The sequence below is a fragment of the Cicer arietinum genome, chromosome 3 (assembly GCF_000331145.2).
Source record: "Cicer arietinum cultivar CDC Frontier isolate Library 1 chromosome 3, Cicar.CDCFrontier_v2.0, whole genome shotgun sequence".
Lineage (NCBI taxonomy): Eukaryota > Viridiplantae > Streptophyta > Magnoliopsida > Fabales > Fabaceae > Cicer > Cicer arietinum.
In genome coordinates this window covers 64,585,853-64,605,994 of record NC_021162.2, presented here as the reverse complement: position 1 = coordinate 64,605,994, position 20,142 = coordinate 64,585,853, and the positions used below count along the sequence as shown (strand labels likewise).

Sequence of the window (20,142 nt, the reverse complement as noted above, 5' to 3'; positions counted from 1 at the left end):
ATTTTCATCATATTATATAACAATAATAATAAAGATGATGAGATTATTTAAGCATTTCTACGTTTCATATACATGTATACGAAACTGTTAATTATAATTTATGCGGTAACTGGTAAGTAGGTTTGGGATGCAAGAATCGAGATGTTCATTTAATTTTTATATTTAAATAATTTATTAGTTAAGTGAGAAAATTAATTATTAATATTTTAATAAATTTATTGTTAATTATAATATATCTACAATATTTATCTTTTATTTATTATTTAAATGTTGATTTTATTAATTTTATTCATCAAAATATCATTTTAGATGAGTTGAATCTATAATTTTAAATATATGTTGAAACTAAGATAAATACGTGTGTTTAATAAATATGTAATTCATATTTCATATATGTCAACTTAAATTCGATTGCAATTTTAAAATAAGATTTTTGTTGATGAATAATATATTGTATGGACATCTTTTGATAAGTTCTTTAGTTTTTTAAATATGTTATTGCCTTGGTGATGAGTTATGAAATTCATTTTACTTAAATTTTCGGTTAAAAAACAAGATTGTCATAAGTTTTTGTTTAACTTTGAATATTTTATATATTTTATTATAGTTCATTTATATATTTTTATTTTATTTTAAATATTTATGATATTTTCATGTAAGAGAATAAGAGTAAATAGCATAATTTATTAATAATATTTTATTCAATTATAACTCCACTTTGATCAAATAATAGATTTAAAGGAAAGTAAAATGAATCGATAAAATTGGTTTATTGTACTGTGCTAACTCATTAAACTATAAAATGAGAAATAGTGTGATAAATTATTGTATTTTGTCAATATTTTTGTGACCACCAAAAGACAACAAAATAGACCCTTAAATAATATTATTCTAAAATGATTATTGCGCGCTCGACTTTAAACATCTAAAGCATAGACTAGGATATCGTCTTAAAATTTTGAAAGTACCTGGTGTGATGCACTTTTACTTTAAAGAAAACAAATGCATTTTCTATTATAGTATAATTTATTAAGTACATGGTGTGAAGACTTTTTACCTCTCTTGTGAATGACTAACATTATAAATTAATTCATACTTGCATGAACTATGAAGAACACCATCCTATTGTTGAGAGTCATACTCAATTCAAATATACAATAACAGAAATAAAATAAAAAACATTATAGTGACAGTGTGATCGATGACAAAGATATGTTTATTGATGATATATTTATCCTTGAGAGTTCTATACTTTCTATTTCGTATAATGACCAAGAAGGGGGCTTTTTTTGTTTGTTTTGAAATAGCGGAACCTTTATTGTTAATTTGTAAAATATTCTCCAAGGTACAAGGAGAGGCCTAATTCCTTTACATAGATCCTGCAAATGTCCGGGCCTCAGTGTTGATGTTGAAAATATATATTCCTTTAATTTAGGATTCCATAGTTTTAACAAATTAGGAGAAATAAGAAAGCTAAAATATGTGAATGATAGAATATGTAAATCATTTATAGTAATCATTTTAGCAACTATTTATTCATTATTTTAAAATATGTGAATGATAAAAACTATATTAATTGTTTTTAATTGTAAATATGGTTAATTTTTTTGAAATTATTCAATGTGAGAAGTATTCGTGATACAATATATTTAAAAAGTATATTATGTTTGAACACTTATATTTATACACTTTTAATTTTTCGACGTATATTTAACACTTTATTTTTTTATATATTTATTTTCTCATCACATTATCATTATATTATATTTTTCGCATTATCTTATTTATTTTTTGTTTCTTAAAATATATATCGGGTGGATGAATGTCCACGAAACATTTTCTTTATGTTTTATGCTAATTCCATTTCAAGCTAATCAGGAGGCATGTATGTTAAAGGAATAATAAGAAGGTGGAGAGATACACAACGCTTTTACCCCATAAGTATATGATGACTTTTTTGTATACTCGCACAACTAACTCAGAAAATGTAGTTTTATTCCAAAAGGAGTACCTAAATGAATATATCTTTTACTTCAAAGTAAATTTAGATGATTTTCTGTTGTAATATAGTCATAAAGCTTTGGTATAAAATATTGATATACATATTTCCAAACAATTGCTAGACAACGGAAGAAATACATATCCACCAAATAAGACTTTGAACTAAATATAGTATTTTGTTTGGTAAATATCAAAGGTAATGTGCCCAACAATGTAAATAAATGTTTATATTTATTCTGAATACATCAATTTTACAACTATCATTTTTACTTACATTTTGTTTCAAATGAAATAAGAGAATAAAGAACAACTCTTATATAGAAGTTTTCATGGTAAAGATGGAGACCATAAACATGAAAAGAAGTTCAATACAAATCTTCAAAACCAATTTTGTTTAAACACCCAATCATTATGATATTGTGCATGACTATAAGATATCTTATATTATACTATATGAATGAACAATACAACCTCTAAAAATGACATTGACTAATTTGAGAAATACAAGTTATTGAATATAACTACATGTAAAGATATCAAACACCAATACATGTCAAATACACATTCAATTAATACATGTACAATACACATTCAATTTTAAGTGTTAGTGTTACATATATGGTAAATAATAAATATTGATGGGTTTGAGAATAATGATTAAAAAATATAAATAAAAAACAGACATTGTCCATCAAGATTAAAAGTTAGTTGTTATAAAATAAGTACTACAGTACTCTTTCAACATCTATATTTAATGATGTATTCCATTCCATGTATTATTCAATATAAGAAAAAATTAGATCAACAATAATTGTTGATGCATTACAAGGAGAAAAGGTAAAGATTATAACCTTTATATTGTTTATTTGATCTCTCTAATGTTGCTATTATTGTATTTGAAAACAAGGGAAGGATTGATAGAGCACCATGGCTTATTAACAGTGTCATATGAGCGGATATGGTTACATGATTAGTTGACATGCAGATGGATGAGTAGCCATTCACGTGGTTTTAAAGTTTGGTTTCTGACAAAAACATGTGAAGTAAAATTGGATAGGGAACTTGTAAATCAGGAATGACTCAACACCTTTTCCAATGCTACTATGGATAGTCTACTTGCAAGTTGCACCTGCTTCTGATCAGATCACTATGCTATTCTCTTGAATCAAGCAACTGGTAATCATCATAGAGCACATCAGACACACTTTAATTTTGATAATGCGTGGCTAGTTGCCCCTTACTTTTATGAGTTTTTGTTTTTAAATTTTGGTTTTGTGTGCTGAGGATTTGTCCCATTGTCATGATCTTAAGAAGGAGATTAATCTTTGTAGTAAAAAAGATGACCAAATGAGATTAATGAAGATTGATAATTTTATGGTCTTGCACAAACCTATGACCAATCTCTTAATTCAGGAAGATGTGTTTTGTTTTCAACTAGTCAAAAAGTTTTTAAATTTTTCGAACAAAACCCATAAAATTAATTATATTTTTTAATATAATATAAATTTTATCAAATTTGTAACTCAAATATTTAAATAAATTCATATTTTTATTATTTATTTGATGTTGTTAGAGATGAAAATATGAGTTATTTAAAGATTTAAGTTATGAATTTGATAAAATTTGCATTATATTGAGGATGTTAATTAATTTTGTGAACTTTGTTTGAATTTTTACAAAAAAAATAAAAATAATATTATTGATATTTTAAAATAAAAAATTAAATTGTTGTTTAAAATTAAAATAAAGGATCAAATAAAAAAAAAGATAAAAAACTAAAACATTAACTAAAATTAAGTCAATGCACCACATATGTTATTTAGTTTTTATTATATAAAAAAATAGTTTTTTTTGTTCTTTAGTAAGAAAATATATTTTGTATTGTCAACAACATTTAAAATTTAAGCTATCATATATGAATAAAATAAATATTTATTTTGGCAGCAAATGTTAGCTTCAAAACATCGTAATAGATTATTTTCTTTTTCTTGTGTTTAGAAAATTGATCTCCGTAGCGTATTAATCACAAAATATGTGAGAGCAAGAAAGGCCACGTTCACCTCTACATTAACACACGCAATATTTGTCACCTTACTTTTCGAGTTGTCTTCATTATTATGTTTTCACATCAACTATCCCAATTTCTCTCAATCATCCATTTGTTTTCATTTTTCTCCAAATATTTCCAAACAAATAAAATAAAATACACACACAAACAAAACATTCTTCTTGAAGCTTCCAAGGAAGAGTGTACGAAATGGATATTTCCCCATAAAGATTGACACATGGCAACATAAGACAACATATATTATTTTCCATGTTGTATAGCTGATTTGTCCTCACAAATTTTGTTTGAGATTTATCAAATCCAAAAGTGTTACTTTCCTCCCCAAATTATTAGACTATATTATAATATTGCAGTTAAGCTGTTGACAATTATGACTTCATACACGTTAGGTTTGATGGAACAATAATGCGGTAGGACAAAAGCATATTCTTTGTTAGACGAATTCTACTGTGCATCGACATATAACTTACTTAAGAGTTCAATCTATTCGAGTGATTTTTAAGTGTATCTCTATATCAACAATCATCTTTAAAATTTCGAGTAATTTTTAATTGCACGTAGACATGTGTAAAACTTTTCCATTGAAAGAGTAAATTCTAATTTTAAATGCTAAAACATTAATCAACTTTTAGATCATAATAACTGTAGGGGTGAAGCTCTAGATAGTAAATAAAATTGCAAGTGATCTGATTCAGATTTTTGGTGGGCGAAATACAAAGTAATTCCATAATTAAGATAGTTGAAAATTTATTCACGTGTCTCTAAAATGGTCATTCCCTTAATCCCTTTCAATAACCACCCAAATATGAGAACAAAAATAGCCTAATTGAATTCCTGTTGGACACGTCTTTGATCAAAAGTTTGGACTCGTCTTGGATCAAAAGTATCAGTAATACATAACTCATTGGCATCAAGAAAACAGCATAACATAACCAAAATAAAAAAACATCTTGCATAAGATATTTGGCTCAGAAATAGAACAAAAGCAAGATTATTCATTACTGAATAAAATGACATACATTTTACAACATTTGGAAGGGATTCCTTCTCAAACACACAAAAAAGACCAACTAATAATCAAGGTTTCAAATTGCAATTCTGGAGAATCATGGTCAGATGCGGCCTTCACAGTCCCGGCCTAGATCACGATCGCAATTTCTAATAACTCTAATGCTTCAAATTTCTCTAATATCTAGCAAGGCATGATGGATTAAAAAAACCATAAATCCAACAGCCTTGGAGGAATACACACTATATGACTCAATCTTGGATAATAACTTCATTTCACAAGTATAAACTACTTCAAGATATAATACCAAACCCTACACTGTACAAGTGATTTAGTCAGAAGATGAGGTTGCTAATAAACTGACAACATCATCTTCCAGCCCTTGTCAGGGTTCTCTCCTTCAAGACTTCATCAGAATTCGAGGTCAATGAAGGTAAAGGAAGAGGCTCCGAACAAACAGGAGAGGCTTTGGTTGTCGCCAACTCTTCATTTGCAGGTGTATGCACAGGTTGAAGAGGTTTTGGTGTGTATGTGAAGTTAAGATCTTTGTTTTCAGATAAAGCTATGAGCTCTTTCTCCTCTAACCCTTTGGTTGGTTCCAAGCTGCATCTATCTGGAGTGTGTTTGGCCAATGCATCTTTAAACTTCTTGATCTGTCATTACATCAAACTCTATTAGTTATCTTCAAATTGAATGTTGTTTCACTAATAAGGAATCTCTACCATCACAATGACTCAACAAATTCCATAAAAATCCAAGCACATAAATTTCAACATATATCATTAAATAGTGCAGCAAATAACAACATATCATAGTATTATAAAGGCATAAATATGAAATAAAATTGACTTATCATGTAGACTAACCGTGGCATTGGTGCAGCTAAAGCTGCATAAGCGACCATGAGCGCCTCTATAGAAGCGGAAGAAAGGAAGGACATGAACATTAAGGCTATAACACATGGATTTATGCTCTTCATAGTTCACTTGAAGGAACTCAACATCAGGATTCATCTCTGCCATTTGACATATCTGTCATAATACAAGAAAACAAGGAAAATCAGAACCACTATATCCAAATTTAACCAATTTTGAAAACTTTGTATGTGGATTAGTTAGCTTAGAGGTGAAGAATATTATAGTAGAATACCTTAGGGTGAAGGGCTCTGCAGCCACCACAACCAGGAGAGAAAAAGTCAACAATGACAAGTTTGTCCCCTGCGTTTAAAAGTGAATCTACAAGATCTTGAGCTGAAGTCACTTCTCTCATGTTAGGTTGAAGCCCCTTTTCCCACCATTTCTGAATTTTTCCTATTCTAAGTGTCATCTGCACAATTACACATAAAAGACAACATCAAAAAGCAAATTCCAGAAAACCCCCAAGAAAAATACAAATCCTTCTTTAAAACAAATATTTTAAAAAATATAAAATTGAAATTAGGTTATTAACTATAACATAACCACAAACAACTAAAAGGGTCTTAATTATTGCAAAAAATAAAATCAAAACATAATAAAATCAGATTATGGTATGAAGATCGAAAGGGTTATGCAGAAAAATTGACATAATTATGTGGCTTAAATACGAACTAAAAGGGTAAAATAGTCTTAATACTTGCACACAAAAAAAAATGATTTTGGTGTAAAAACCAACCTTAGGCGCAGCTGAAACTGAAAATTGTGAATTAATCCTGTTGGGTATTGATCTATTTACACGAAAGATAGTATTTTTCCCATAAAACTCAGATGAAAAAGAGGAAGATCTAAGAAACTGAGATTTTAGCTTCAAAGATGGGAAACTTCCCACGCAAGTGTTGAAGCTACAAGTCTTATTGGGAACCATGGACAACCTTCGATGTTGCTGTTTTCTGTTCCCATGCCAAGATGAAACCAAACTTGTCTTGGTCAAAATTTCAGCCATAGAAAAAAAAATCAAAATATTTCAACAACACACAATAAAACCCTCTATTCAGTTTCCTTCGGTTTTTCTCGAGAAAAAAAAAATGAATGATAGAAGAAAGAAAGAAAAAGAACACCTCTTGTTTTGAAATCAACAAAGTGCAGAAAAAGGACTTTATCCACAAGCAAAGTGGGACAAGGTTGCGGTTTTGAAAGGGAAACGTAAACAAGGGTAAAAAAAAAACAGAAAAATAGAAAAACAATAACAAATAATAATGACTACAAAAAATAATAAAATAAAAATAAATGTAAGAAAAGTAGATAAAGTTGAAATATTCTATGGATGGAATAAGATTCATTTTGAACAGCTGTGATGGTGTTTGATTAGGTCGACGGTTGAATCGAACGGTGATAAATGAGAGATTAATGACACGCGGCTACTTGTTGTGGTAATGGTGTAGGAAGTATAACAAATGGATAAGAGACATTTAAGTACGGTGGGGTCCACATATGCGATGAGTTTCGCAGGTGGAACGTTGCGATTTTTTAATATATATATTTTTGAGGAAGTGCTTTTTGGATAATGGATTAATGGGACACCAGGATTTTCCTTTTTTTTTTTTTTTTTTCCCACCTTGCCACCTCATTGCCACTCAATTGAATTTCGTCTTTATCGGTTGAAACAAAATTGGTGTTGGTAATTCAGAATCAAATCAACTTCTCTCACAAAAACAATTATGTCAACTATATTTTATACTTTATAGTTTCTCATGAAAAAGTTAAGTATAATTTTAGTTATTATAATTTTTTTAGTCATTTATTTTTTAAGTTTCTTAGTCTTTATAATATATTTGTTAAAATTTTTTAGTCTCTACTAAAAGGTCAATAAGATACTTTTTGAATTTATAAGTGCTTGTTTGAAGGATATATAAAACAAACATTATATAAATATTTCTCACAAAAAGGTAATTATTTTTATAAAATAATAAATTAAATATGTATTTTTAAATAGAAAAAATTAAGAAATTAAAATAACAAAATCATATTTAAAATTTAAATTTGAATTTTTTTTTTGAGAGACCTTAATCATAATATATAAATTGTATTTGCACAATTTTGTAGAATTTTAATGAAAAATAGGATCTGTTAAATTTATAAGTAAATATGTGATTAGGTATTTCTAATAAAATTTTAATTTATTTTAATTTTATACACTATATATAATAAAAACTAAAAGTCAAATGAAAAGTTTATACATTATAGTAATAAAATTATAAAATTTTATAAAAACTAAAATTATATTCATATCCAAAATAATTATATGAGTCATACAACTACAATTTTTTAAAATAAAAAGAAAGATAAAATATGTAAGATTACAAGTCAATTAATTTAAGATACATGGTAAAATATTTCTATTTTTGCATTAGCTGGACGATAATATTGTCCACTTTTTCCCTTGAAAATTATATTTATAAATAAATAAACTTACTTGTAAATATTCAAATTTTATAAATGTCTATTATTTTAATTTATCTACATGGGGTAAAATATTTATATCTTTGCATTATTTGTAGCAATATAAATGTACTTCAATTTATCTATATATTTGAAATATTTATATCTTTACATTACCTTATTTTGAAATAATAAAAAATATATAAATAACTATCATTAATTTTATATTAAATTATATATATATATATATATATATATATATATATATATTATTCTATGCAAATATAATCGAATTTTCTTAATTTACAATTTTACTAAATTTAACAGTGATTGATATTCGTTAAAGATGAATAATAATCAATAAATTTTACCTAGGCTTATTCTTGTCCAATTAGGGTTTTTATCCAATATTGTATATATATATATATATATATATATATATATATATATTATTCTATGCAAATATAATCGAATTTTCTTAATTTACAATTTTACTAAATTTAACAGTGATTGATATTCGTTAAAGATGAATAATAATCAATAAATTTTAATTTAAATGAATTACTTGAGATTATGTCTAATTAAAATAATTATTTTATTTTATATTTTTAAATTATTTTATGAAAATTTTAATGTTATAAGAAAACAAAATGTTGAAGTAGTAAATAAAAATTATTTTTAAGGAAGTGCTAATAAATATTCGAGGATTATTGTTAAAGATATTAAAAACAAAAAGTTTATCTTAAAAATAATACATTAAGATCTTTAAAATTTAAAATATTAATTTTTGAATAAATACTTTTACACATTTTTTTAACAAACATCTTAAATGTGTTAATATTACAGTTATTGTATTTTTATAATGAAGTAAGCATTGTCAGAAAACATTAGGTGGACTACAAACGATTCCTATTATTAAATCAAAGTGTGTGTTGCACATTCACATTTCAAAATAGACTCAGATCGTAAAAAAAAACCACTAGTTGAATATAATGACGTTTTTGACCAAGTAATTCAAAATCCTTGGGCAGAAAAGCCCATTGAATAGCCTGTTCTCAATTTATCTAAAACCTTCTAGATGGTCGTGATAATATTACTTTATTACCCTTGCTGCAGGTTTATTGAATTATGGTAAAAACAAGTTCATCCTTTCAACGTGGCACCTTCCCTACTTCAAGTCAAGTAGCTAAGCTGGTCACTGAATCTCTCTCCTTTTCTTTTAACTCCCTCTCCTAAATTGAAAATGCATGTCGGATTTTACATTTGCATCAACAATTTCCTTTTCAGTTTTACTTTCTTTTTTAACATCAACGTTCTATTATATACCATTGAAAGAGGGTGCATCGTTTAGGAAGGTAACATCCAACACATCTTCTCCCTAAATCAAAACTTTACTTCTGGCTTGTCCCTTTGTTTATATTTTCTTATCCATGTATTAAACAAACCAATTATGGTCACCGTTGTCTATTTTTATTTATTTATTTTTGAAAAAGGATGGCAAGCAAGTAAAATAAATACTACGCATGTGCCATTCTGAAATTTTGGCTAGTTTTTATTTTAGCAAAATTGTTTGTTAATTAACAACTTATATTACTTTACTAGTTATGGATTTTCATACTGTGAATCAACAACTTTGCAGGTTATTCATCTGTCGAGTTTTCAAGCTCTATGTGGAAGGAAATAGTATTCTCTACTGTTTGAAATCATTTGGCAAATGATATTCTCTACTGCATGAAATCTGTTCCAATGGTGCCTAAATCCTTTTGGATGCTAGGGAGTTTCAAATAATTAATTAATGGTAAGTGTAATGTGGTGTAGGAGATGTCAAAGAAAATAATATTGGATGGATAGGTGCTGTTACTGGATCTGACTCATTGTGGCGACTGTATATGAGGGCAAGAGGCGGCAATGTTTCAATTTATGCGGAGGCTTGACATAAGCTGATGTGCCATTAAGTTTAAGGGCTGCACAATGCAGAAACCAAATTTGAATCAGAGTGGATGAGGAAGACGAGCTCATTGGTGGAGCGATAAACACAGGATGTTGTGGATGTGGTGGAGTGAAGATGCAGCAAAAATGAGAAGAAAAGGGTGAGCAAGAAAGCCAAATTGGCTAGTTTTTAGAAGGGTTGCATGAAATAATTAGGTTATGTAGTTATGATTTATGATGAATGGGGCTGCTGCTGGCGATGGTCTTGTAACCGGGGTTTGATCCAATAAGGATGGTACGGTTGCTGGTTTGCTGTCAAAATACACTGCTAATTTTTCTGCATAATGACAGCGATGAACATATTATTCTGAATAAACAATGCTGAATATTCAGTGGGTTTGTTTGAATTTTATTTGGGTGCAATCTTTTGTAATATGCCATTGCTTGATGATGGTGGAATTGGGTGAAATGCTAAATTATGATCACCTAGCATGTCTTGTGCTAGTGAGTATGAAGTATATACATAAAATATTCATTTTGCTTTTGCAATAAAAAATTGAATATTTTGAAAGAGCTTTTACAAATAAAAAATACATCTACAAATTCCTTAAAAATAGGAAGAAAAAAATAAAACAAAAACTACAATCAACACATTGCTGCCATGCCCATAATTGTAGCCAAGTTTCCTATTAATGTTTAGTACTACAGGAAATGAACTAAGTGTCACCCTATGCTTTCTGTGCGCTTAATTCAACCAAAGGATCATCATGTTTGTAGTATGATAAAGTTAATCAATTGTTTGGGTGCCAAAAAGGACCAACTACAGCAATAACAGCAGTACTTCCTTCGTAAGAATCTTGGTCTGCCTTTCCAACTCCTCTTGCTAACAATCTGGTTCTGAATTCTAAATTCCCATGCAAATTAGTTTTATATCTCAGCATCTCACTACATAACTAACTAAGGAGAGTGCATAGTAACACTAGCGAATGTTGATGTAGCCACGTCTAGTTCCATCTCAGAGTACTCTCCCAGTCATTGAATGAAGAATGCATCATTAACGATCTGTAGTTATGCAAGTATTCAAGCAATGTGATATGAAGAATTGCGTGCTTCTTAAAACTTAATACAGGAAACATCCCTTCTCTGTCCATAGATTTAAGTTCCCTTGGCAGCAGCAGGGTTCCGACCAAACTGAATGATCATTGGTTTGCCTTTGAATACATATCCATTCACTAGATTCTGCAACCAATGTTCATATAAACAACATTAATAAGACAAAAAAAATAAATAATTTGATGAATGGATTCTTCACAGCGGAGCTCATGAAAATTAAGATGAATAGTAAATTTCAAACTGCATATGCTGTTGTTACATCTCCAAAACAAGCTAGCACCGTTACTATTGATTTTTCCTTTTAGCCAATTTTGCAAGAATTTTATGCCAACATAAGAAAAAAATTCAAACATAATCATCTTTAAAAAACAACAATTAAAAAAAAGAGGAAAGAAAACAAATATCTTGTGAGAAACATACCAGAGCACGATGAGCCAGTTCTGTGGAGGGGAATGTTACAAAAGCTTGACCCCTCATCCTTCCTTCCTGTAATTCAAAACGTTAATACTGGTTGATTGAATGAGCACTCTGAATCAATGTAAGTTGCACCAGTTGTTATTTAACTAGGTTGTCTTCTAGCAAGCGACTACAATTTAGGATCTACTTTTGCATAACATAAAGAACAAAAATTGATCATGGAGATGACTGAGATTTTACCTGCATCAGTTTGACTTGCAGACCAGACTTAGCAGCCTCGGTACTTCCAAAGAAGGACCCTGAAGAAACAAAAGAAATATCAGGTAATCGGTGGAATTAACACTCAGACAGTAATTATATACAAAGAAAATCTCAGAGCATTTTAATTGCACAAAAAATGTATTAAACAAAACTTGAATATTAAAAGTCTTGAAAACTCACCAAATAAAAAATAGAAATCATCAGCAATCACATCTTTTGCCAAATTCTTAATATACAACACAGAAGCAGGATTTCCAGCTGTATAGTTCTGCACAATCCATCAGTGCAAATACGTAAGTCTCATAACATACATTTGTACACCATGGAAGCTCTTATAAATCAAATAATTTGCGCCCTATTAAACCATGAACAATTCCAAAGTATTAGTCCTTATAAGGAACAGGCAATGCATCAGATGAATTTAAATATTAGTCATAAAGTTCAAATAGATCAATCACTTCATGATTGAGAATTCAGTAGTCAAAATCCTGATGAAAAACAATAAGAACAGTGGGGTGGCACAATGAATGAAGCTAATCTGTCAGCAGCAAGAGTTACATCTACCAATTTTTCTTCCTTCTATTAGACTGAGATAAGATCCATACCTTAAACATTGGAAGAGATAAGATCTCCTCAGGAGGCAACTTTCCTCTCTCTAATTCATCGGTAGTCAAAAATTTGTTGGGATCCAGAGCTTCTTTATCTGGCTCTTGTAACTCTTGCTTTGTGTCATTATCCTTATGTTCTTTCAGGGATGCTTTGGGAGCAATATTGATCTGCAAAATCGCAAAGCAAAACAGAATTAATAGATAAAAACAATGTTAATATGCTCCTGCAACCAATCTCGAGAAAACAAAATACCTTTAAGACATGGTTCTTTTTTATCATTGGGATTTCTTTTGGGATCAAGGTGGCAGGTTTTACTCCGACAGACTCATGAGCCACATCTTTATCAATAGCAGGGCCAACAATGGCCTCACGCCTGGCTCGCTTTCGTCCAGAACTTTCTGTTCTTGCTCCATCCTCCTAAAAAGCTTTTATTATGTTCCTCTGATAATCAAACTTCACTAAAAGCAGAAAAAAATATCTCCTATTGGCAGTTTTGGCACCATATTGTTATAGTTTGATATTCAAATACAAAATAATTTCATGTTTCGATAAAAAAATTCTCGTACAGAACAACAAGAAGATGCAACCTAAGCATAGTGTATAATGATAAAAAGGTAACTTCCACAAAAGTAATACTAAAGTAAAGAATATGACATTAAATATGTTGCTGAATGAAAAACAAAACATAAATGTATGCTGCATACCGATTCAGAAAGATTTAGGCTGTTATACAAAGGATAAAGAGGATCAGTTTGATCCCTAGGAAGCACTGAAGATGTTACCTCATCTGAAGATTCCATTTCTGATTCATCACTAGACATATCTGCGGACTGAGGCTTCACAGTTACAGAATGAGGAGGAGGCACAGGTGGGGGCGGGGCTGGCACCTCTGGAGGTAATGGTGGTGTGGGTAGTGCCATACGAAATGGAGCCGGGATGTTCATTTTGTTCATCAAGTGTAGAACCTATATTAAAGAGGTGCAATCAATATGATGGATCAGTATAAAATGAGCACACCGAAAATGCCACATGTGCTGGTAAAAGAAACCGATAAATCTTTGAAGCCTCATTTAATACTGGACCAACCTGAGTATAAAAGCGAGGAACAGCAATTAGAGCATTCACAATGTTGGTCAGTATATTTCCATCCGGTGGAGGATAAGCATACCTGAAAAACAAGTATCGTTAGATTATGAGTAAACCAAACAAAAAGATTCTACACTTAAACATTGATTTTTATTTAAAACTAATCATTGATTCATGATGCGTGATACTTTCCATGTTTAATAGCAGGATACGTGGTAGTATTAGTCAACATGAGAAATGCTTGCAAGTAGCAATAGATTCACAATTTTTAAAACTGATCACCATGTGTAATACTTTCCATGATTCAAGACATTTATAATTTCATAGGAGTATGACATCAAGTAAAATGGATTACCAGAACATTGCCCAGCCAAATATTACTTTTACACCAACAAATCTGTTGCACAAAATTCTGAGAACAATTCTTTAAAATTGATAGAAGACTCTATCCGACCAACCATGACAATATATAACCACATATTAGTTTTCAATAACTTTCTTTTCTTTCATTTCATTTTTTTAACAAGTGCAGCAAAAGACCAAATACTAGTCACTGCAGAGAGAGAAGTAACAGCATATTCGAGATAGGTATGAAATGGATGATAAACACCAACTATAAAATTTGCACAGATAAAAGTGACCGTTAAAACTTCCTATAGCTAACTAACAAGATTTGACAGAACCTTGGCTGTAGTCTGCATCTGTCAACTAAACTAAAAGCTTAACAAGTAACAACTAAGCTAAGAAGGCTGACTCAAGTCAAGCCTCGACTTCAAGCATTATATGATATACACTGATATATTGCAAAAAACAACAAAAACTAACAACTGCAAAGTGACGATTAGAATCATACTCGAGATGAGGAGGAAATGGATAATCAACACCAAGTCTATGGGCAATTGGCTCTGGAATAGGAAGGCCTCCTGATTTTGTATCTCCATCAATAGGTTTGGTTACATTTTCATTCTTCACGGCTGATGTTTTAGAGTCTTTTCCCAGCTGAGCTCCACGGCTTTTATCCCCATTCTCAATTGGCTTACTAGCTCTCTCTGCTGACAATACTTTACCAAGAAATTTCAACCTGATTAACCCCAAGAGAACAAAGATACAATCATTAAAAGAATTTTATTTCAAATGGGTTTATCTTTGAACCACAATTTCTTAATATGTATTTTGTTTATAATGTTGTAAAATCAATAAACCAAAAAGGATATCACGCTATCAAAATATATTTCTGTGAACCAAAGGCATATGTGATTCTCTTGAATATGCAATCAATTTATCTCAACATAAGAAATTTCAGTGCAATGTTTGGAAGCACAATGAGTTTGATGAAATCAAGGTGGCACCGTGATTTTGTTTGACGCTTCTTTGTGCATGTTTGGCTTCATTTGGAAGAGCCAAAAGCAATTTTGAAAACTTCAAATTTATTTTGGTATATCTGAACATTCTCGATTAAAATGGTTTTGTCTCTACAATTGATTTTAACTTGAAATGAGGATTTGTAGCTTTCGCCTACTAATATGATTTTTACAATCAAATTTATTGGTCAACTCACTTTCACGTATCTAAACATAAATCATTTTACCTTAAACTTACTTTTAACTAAAATCAATTTTCGCTACGGTAAAACAAAACATTTGCCAAAATCACATTGACACACTATGATTCTACCAAACTCATACCAATCCAACAATGCACTAAGTAAGCAAATTATTAAAATGAATACCCATTTAATTGACGGTGTGCTTGAGATGCCAGCATATCATTTTTGAAATCCACAAAAGCACAATTTCTCAATCTGCATTATTATATCAAAACAATTAAGACCTATGCGTTGTTTGACAGTAATCTTGAACACAGAAGAATTGGAATAAAAATAAAATAAAATTGGTGATCATACCTTCCACGAGAGCAAGGGCGAACAGAGGAAGCACCGTAATGAGACAAGAGACGCGAAAGGGTGTCATGAGGAATGGCGTCTGGAAGGTGTTTGATTAAAAGCGTAGCCGATGATTCACCAGCACATGGGTTTGGATCTATGTTGCCTTGAAAACCAAATTGAAGAGAAGGATTGGAAGCCATGAAATGTTGGCAGTTTTTGTCACTCTTTTGTTTTCACGAGAGTGTTGTTAAGTATTTGAAATTGAAAGAACCAAATAGTGTTTGGAAGGTGTTTGAGGAATGGCGTCTGAAAGGCGTCTGGAGGGTAAACCGGTAAAGTTACCGATGCGGGGACGGAGAAGGTGGACACAAAGCTTGATAGTTTCTTCCTGCGTTTCGTAGTTGGGTCTTCTATAATCTAGAATTGTGTGATTTTTTCATCAATTTATCTGTTACATACCCAAATTTTGTAATTAAATATTCCTTTATCTTGTTTTTTTAGATGATTAAAATTTCATTAATAAGGGTCTATCTCACCATCTTAGTGAATTAGATTCTACCCCTTCTATAAAAGATTGCTGAAGATTCACACATTCATATACTAAAAGATAGGCAAAACATCCTACAAAGTTTTTAATACATCATACGAGGCACATGAACACATGTCATATACCTCTATTTGTTTTGAAGTGTTTTTGACAAAATTAAAAAATTAAAATGGCAATACAATTAGGAATATGAATTCCAATAAAAGTACCAAAAGTAAAAGACCTAGACGCTCAAGTTAACTTAGCGATTATGTTTGTTAGTTTTTGAGAGGAATGAATTCTACAATTATTCAAGGTGGAAGATATTTGCTTATATTAGAATATGATCTTTAAACTTTATAATATCTTCATGTGAGATTTTTGAATGGTCTAATTGAGAGGTCCCAAATTAATTACTTTTTTCTATATAAATTCTTGTTATTTGCTTTCACTCTTAGATCATTCATAAATGTTGTATTCGTTCTACTGCTTTCTTATTTTGACAAAAGAAATCCAATTCATTTAATTAAAAATTCAATGATCAATTGAAATATCAATATAAAAATTAGAGAATTGACATTAAAAATAATCGTCTTTACAAAACAATGACAGCCATATTAATCTCTCGTTAAATTTTTCACATAAGAATTGTCATAGATAAAATCAAAAAGAGAAATCTACTTTGTATTAATTTAATTTAACATTTATTATATTGGGTTAAAGTATCTCTTAAAAAAAAAAACTCTTTCCAATTTAAAAGAATAACCTAAAGATAGAAAAATCAGATGTGTATTGATCACTTTTAAGTGGGCCAAGATGTTGGACTCTCGGCCCTCACTTGGGCCGCTCATATTTCGAATTTAATGACATTGCACCCAGCCTTGTTGGTTTCTAGATTTTTTTTTTTATTATAGGTGTCATCACCCTCACACCTACTTAATCTACCCCTACAATTTAATAACTATTAATAATATTCTCAAAAGTAACAAGTATAGTTAGCAAGACCTTAAATTCTAAGAAGTGTTTTATATATAGTTTACATCCAACAATATCTTAATATTTTTTCATCATAAATTTTATGTAAGTTCCGGTGTGTTGGGAAAAAATCAGAGATAATTAGCGATAATACTAGTAAAATTGGTGGGTTCCACTTGGGGAGTGAGCCCACCCAACACGGTGTACGATTATTTATGAAAATATAACCGTATCTTTAATATTTATAATAACATTTTTCACTATAAACTACTATTAATAGTATATATTTTAAATTTCATAAATACAATTTAGATGATCTTGAATATTTATAATAACATTGTTCACTATCTATTAATAGTATGTATTTTAAATTTTATGAAAATGATAATTATAGAGACATTTAGTATGTTGAGAATTGTGTTCGTTCGAATATAAGATAAGAGTATTAAGTGTAAACTACACATAAATTTTCAATGTTCTATATTATCTTGATCAACCAAAAACTAATCTTTAAAATTTTTGTAGTATCTTCAACGGTAAACTCAATATGGATTCGGTCAACTGTGCTACATCATCTTGAAGTAACCCATTCTTTTTTCTTATTCCAACGATTAATTTTTAAGAACAATATTAGGTCACACAACTTTAATTTATACATTAATATTTTATTTATATTTATTTTTATTACAACTTAAAATATTAATTTAAATATTTTAGTTAATATTATTATACATTATTTAAATTTAAAATAAAATTAAACTTAAATTTTGATAACAAAAATTATGAAAGAAAAAATAAAAGTAAAAAAATAAATTATTTCAACTAATAAAAAATATATTTTATATACAAATTAACAATAAAAAATATAACAGTCATAAATTTATTATTATTATTATTATTAAATTATAAAAATATTTATTATATTAGCTTAGCATAACTCTAAACCCGCTAAAAAAAAAAATTTACATAACTTTAACGAAATAGCAGTTATATATGAAAAGGAACAAGTTGTGTATTTTCAGTCAAACTACATACCAACATTCAGTAAATTTGATAGATTGTCCGTCACCTAGAAAGTCTAGATGAGTTGGTTGGAAATTAGCATATATGATTTTATAATGCGACATTTTTTTCTTAGCTTTCACAAGATGTGTCTGAAATGTACTAGTACGTGTTTTAATTAGAGGTAGGATATGACAAAATGTTTGATAATCTATAACTTGGCTGAAAGTTGAACTGAAATCAATTATTGGTAGTCATGAAAATTAGTCTAAGATTACGTCCATCAAAGATAGACACATGTAAGATTAATAGGTTTGAGATTTGATTGTCAATCAACAATGAAGCCAATAATGCAACTTCGCTAGACGTGTATGAACTCATGATAAACGCCCCCATATATAACTAAAACCGTCAATATGAACTCAGGAGTATTATTTTTTGACGGAAAACTTTCATTATTATTTTTTTGAAACAACTTTCGTTATTATATCATTATAGTTGATTACTTTTCATTTTCTTACATGAACAAAATACTAATACTAATACCATGAGATGATTTTTTTAATAACAAATGTTGATATTGTAAGGTTGAACGTTATGTTTCGAATTTGAATTTAAAAAATCACAATTGTATAAGTTAATTATGATAGAATCTACGATCTCTTCTAAGAATTAAAAAAAAATACTATCAAATGTATGTATCGTGTGAAAAATATAGAGATTCTGCATTTAATTATACTGATGTTTATTTATTTTTTTAAGTAATTTTTTTTGTTTGTTTTTAACACTCTTATTCTTAGTTAAGTGAAATCTTAGTAATTATTTAAAACTTGATTGAGAGATAAGTAAAATATAAGACAACAATTATTCAAACCGAACTTAGATTTTCATTAATTGCTTGAGTCCAATTATGTAGTTAATCAGACCAATACTTATTAGAAAAGAAAAGGTCAAATGTCAAAACATTTTCATTGAGATATATTTATCAAAATCTCAAATTAATTTATTCAAGTAACGGATTTTTTTTTAATTTATTTATCAAAATCTTAAACTAAATTCAAGTACTGATATATATTTTTTTAAATATTTTAAACTCACGTCTTAATCATTAAAATTTTTATTTAATTTTAATTTGTTTTAAATTACTGTTTTCAAAAGGGTGAACTATAGTTTGATTCTTTTTTATTTTTGGTTTGATTTTGTAATTAAACATTTACGTAGAAAAGAAAAGATGATGTTGAATGAAGATTATAAGACGAAGAAGAAGATAATAAATAAGAGGAAGTGTAGTCATGGAAGCATCAAAGTGTAGTGATGAAAGCATCATCTCTTTGTATTTTTTGTAGGACGGGACGTATGTAATAAAATTAATTTTTTTTGTGTGTGTGATATTGAGTTAAAAAAATTAAGTGTTTATTAGATATTAATATTAAAAGAAATATTTAATAAGTAATGTGCACATGTGAGATATGGTCTAAGGAATGAGTGTCCATGATTGGTTTATTCCTTGACAATTCTCAAACTTTACATTTATGTACTACTTTTTATCCGGTTGAAAGAAGCAATAAAAATCAGAAAGAAGGAAGAAGCTACAAAGAAGTCACAACTCACAACCATAAAAGTGCGGTTAAGTTCCCCCGCAAGCATGAAACCCCAATGAACGCTTTGCTTTGAATGGAAAGGAATATCCAAACTCACACATATTAATCCATTTAATATAATCATTACATTAAAAAGGCCAAAACTCCAAATCCACATCACATGAATATGTAGAAAACCCTTGTTCTCTTCCAATAACCGATTCCCTCTTTTCTTATAAAAAAATAAAATACAATAATATGAGTAATAATTCCCCCTAGCCCTTATCCCATTCCCCTGCCTGCTCAACCGTGCTTGCTATTCACC

The 20,142-nt window shown here is 29.2% G+C and overlaps 2 protein-coding genes and 1 long non-coding RNA gene across 3 annotated transcripts; 1 reads left to right on the top strand and 2 right to left on the bottom strand.

Annotated features, from left to right (window-relative positions):
- Positions 1–5,044: 5,044 nt before the first annotated feature.
- LOC101501672 (thioredoxin-like 1-1, chloroplastic) lies at positions 5,045–7,211 on the bottom strand. The gene is made up of 4 exons (XM_004493084.4): positions 6,732–7,211; positions 6,228–6,404; positions 5,945–6,109; positions 5,045–5,731 (listed from the first exon to the last, which is right to left on the bottom strand). Exons 1-4 carry the CDS (start codon positions 6,996–6,998, stop codon positions 5,447–5,449), a joined length of 894 nt encoding a protein of 297 aa, XP_004493141.1. The 5' UTR covers positions 6,999–7,211; the 3' UTR covers positions 5,045–5,446.
- A 2,129-nt stretch (positions 7,212–9,340) lies between these two features.
- Positions 9,341–10,898, top strand: LOC101501459 (uncharacterized). The gene is made up of 2 exons (XR_189546.4): positions 9,341–9,789; positions 10,074–10,898. It is a non-coding gene; the product is annotated as an uncharacterized lncRNA (long non-coding RNA).
- Positions 10,875–16,574, bottom strand: LOC101500931 (U11/U12 small nuclear ribonucleoprotein 65 kDa protein). The gene is made up of 11 exons (XM_004493082.4): positions 15,753–16,574; positions 15,579–15,650; positions 14,703–14,930; positions 13,850–13,931; positions 13,546–13,728; positions 13,016–13,180; positions 12,760–12,930; positions 12,335–12,422; positions 12,134–12,192; positions 11,897–11,962; positions 10,875–11,602 (listed from the first exon to the last, which is right to left on the bottom strand). Exons 1-11 carry the CDS (start codon positions 15,932–15,934, stop codon positions 11,519–11,521), a joined length of 1,380 nt encoding a protein of 459 aa, XP_004493139.1. The 5' UTR covers positions 15,935–16,574; the 3' UTR covers positions 10,875–11,518.
- Positions 16,575–20,142: the final 3,568 nt, after the last annotated feature.

Bases quoted from the DNA above. Each gene is read 5' to 3' on its own strand.
- LOC101500931 (XM_004493082.4), bottom strand. From the start codon at position 15,934: ATGGCTTCCAATCCTTCTCTTCAATTTGGTTTTCAAGGCAACATAGAT. The intron at 13,181-13,545 runs GTAACATCTTCA...AAAGCTTTTTAG, and splicing joins AAATGGAATCTTCAGATGAG to GAGGATGGAGCAAGAACAGA. The intron at 11,603-11,896 runs GTATGTTTCTCA...CATTGGTTGCAG, and splicing joins AACTGGCTCATCGTGCTCTG to AATCTAGTGAATGGATATGT.
- LOC101501672 (XM_004493084.4), bottom strand. From the start codon at position 6,998: ATGGCTGAAATTTTGACCAAGACAAGTTTGGTTTCATCTTGGCATGGG. The intron at 6,405-6,731 runs GTTGGTTTTTAC...GTAATTGTGCAG, and splicing joins CAGTTTCAGCTGCGCCTAAG to ATGACACTTAGAATAGGAAA. The intron at 6,110-6,227 runs GTATTCTACTAT...GTATTATGACAG, and splicing joins GCAGAGCCCTTCACCCTAAG to ATATGTCAAATGGCAGAGAT.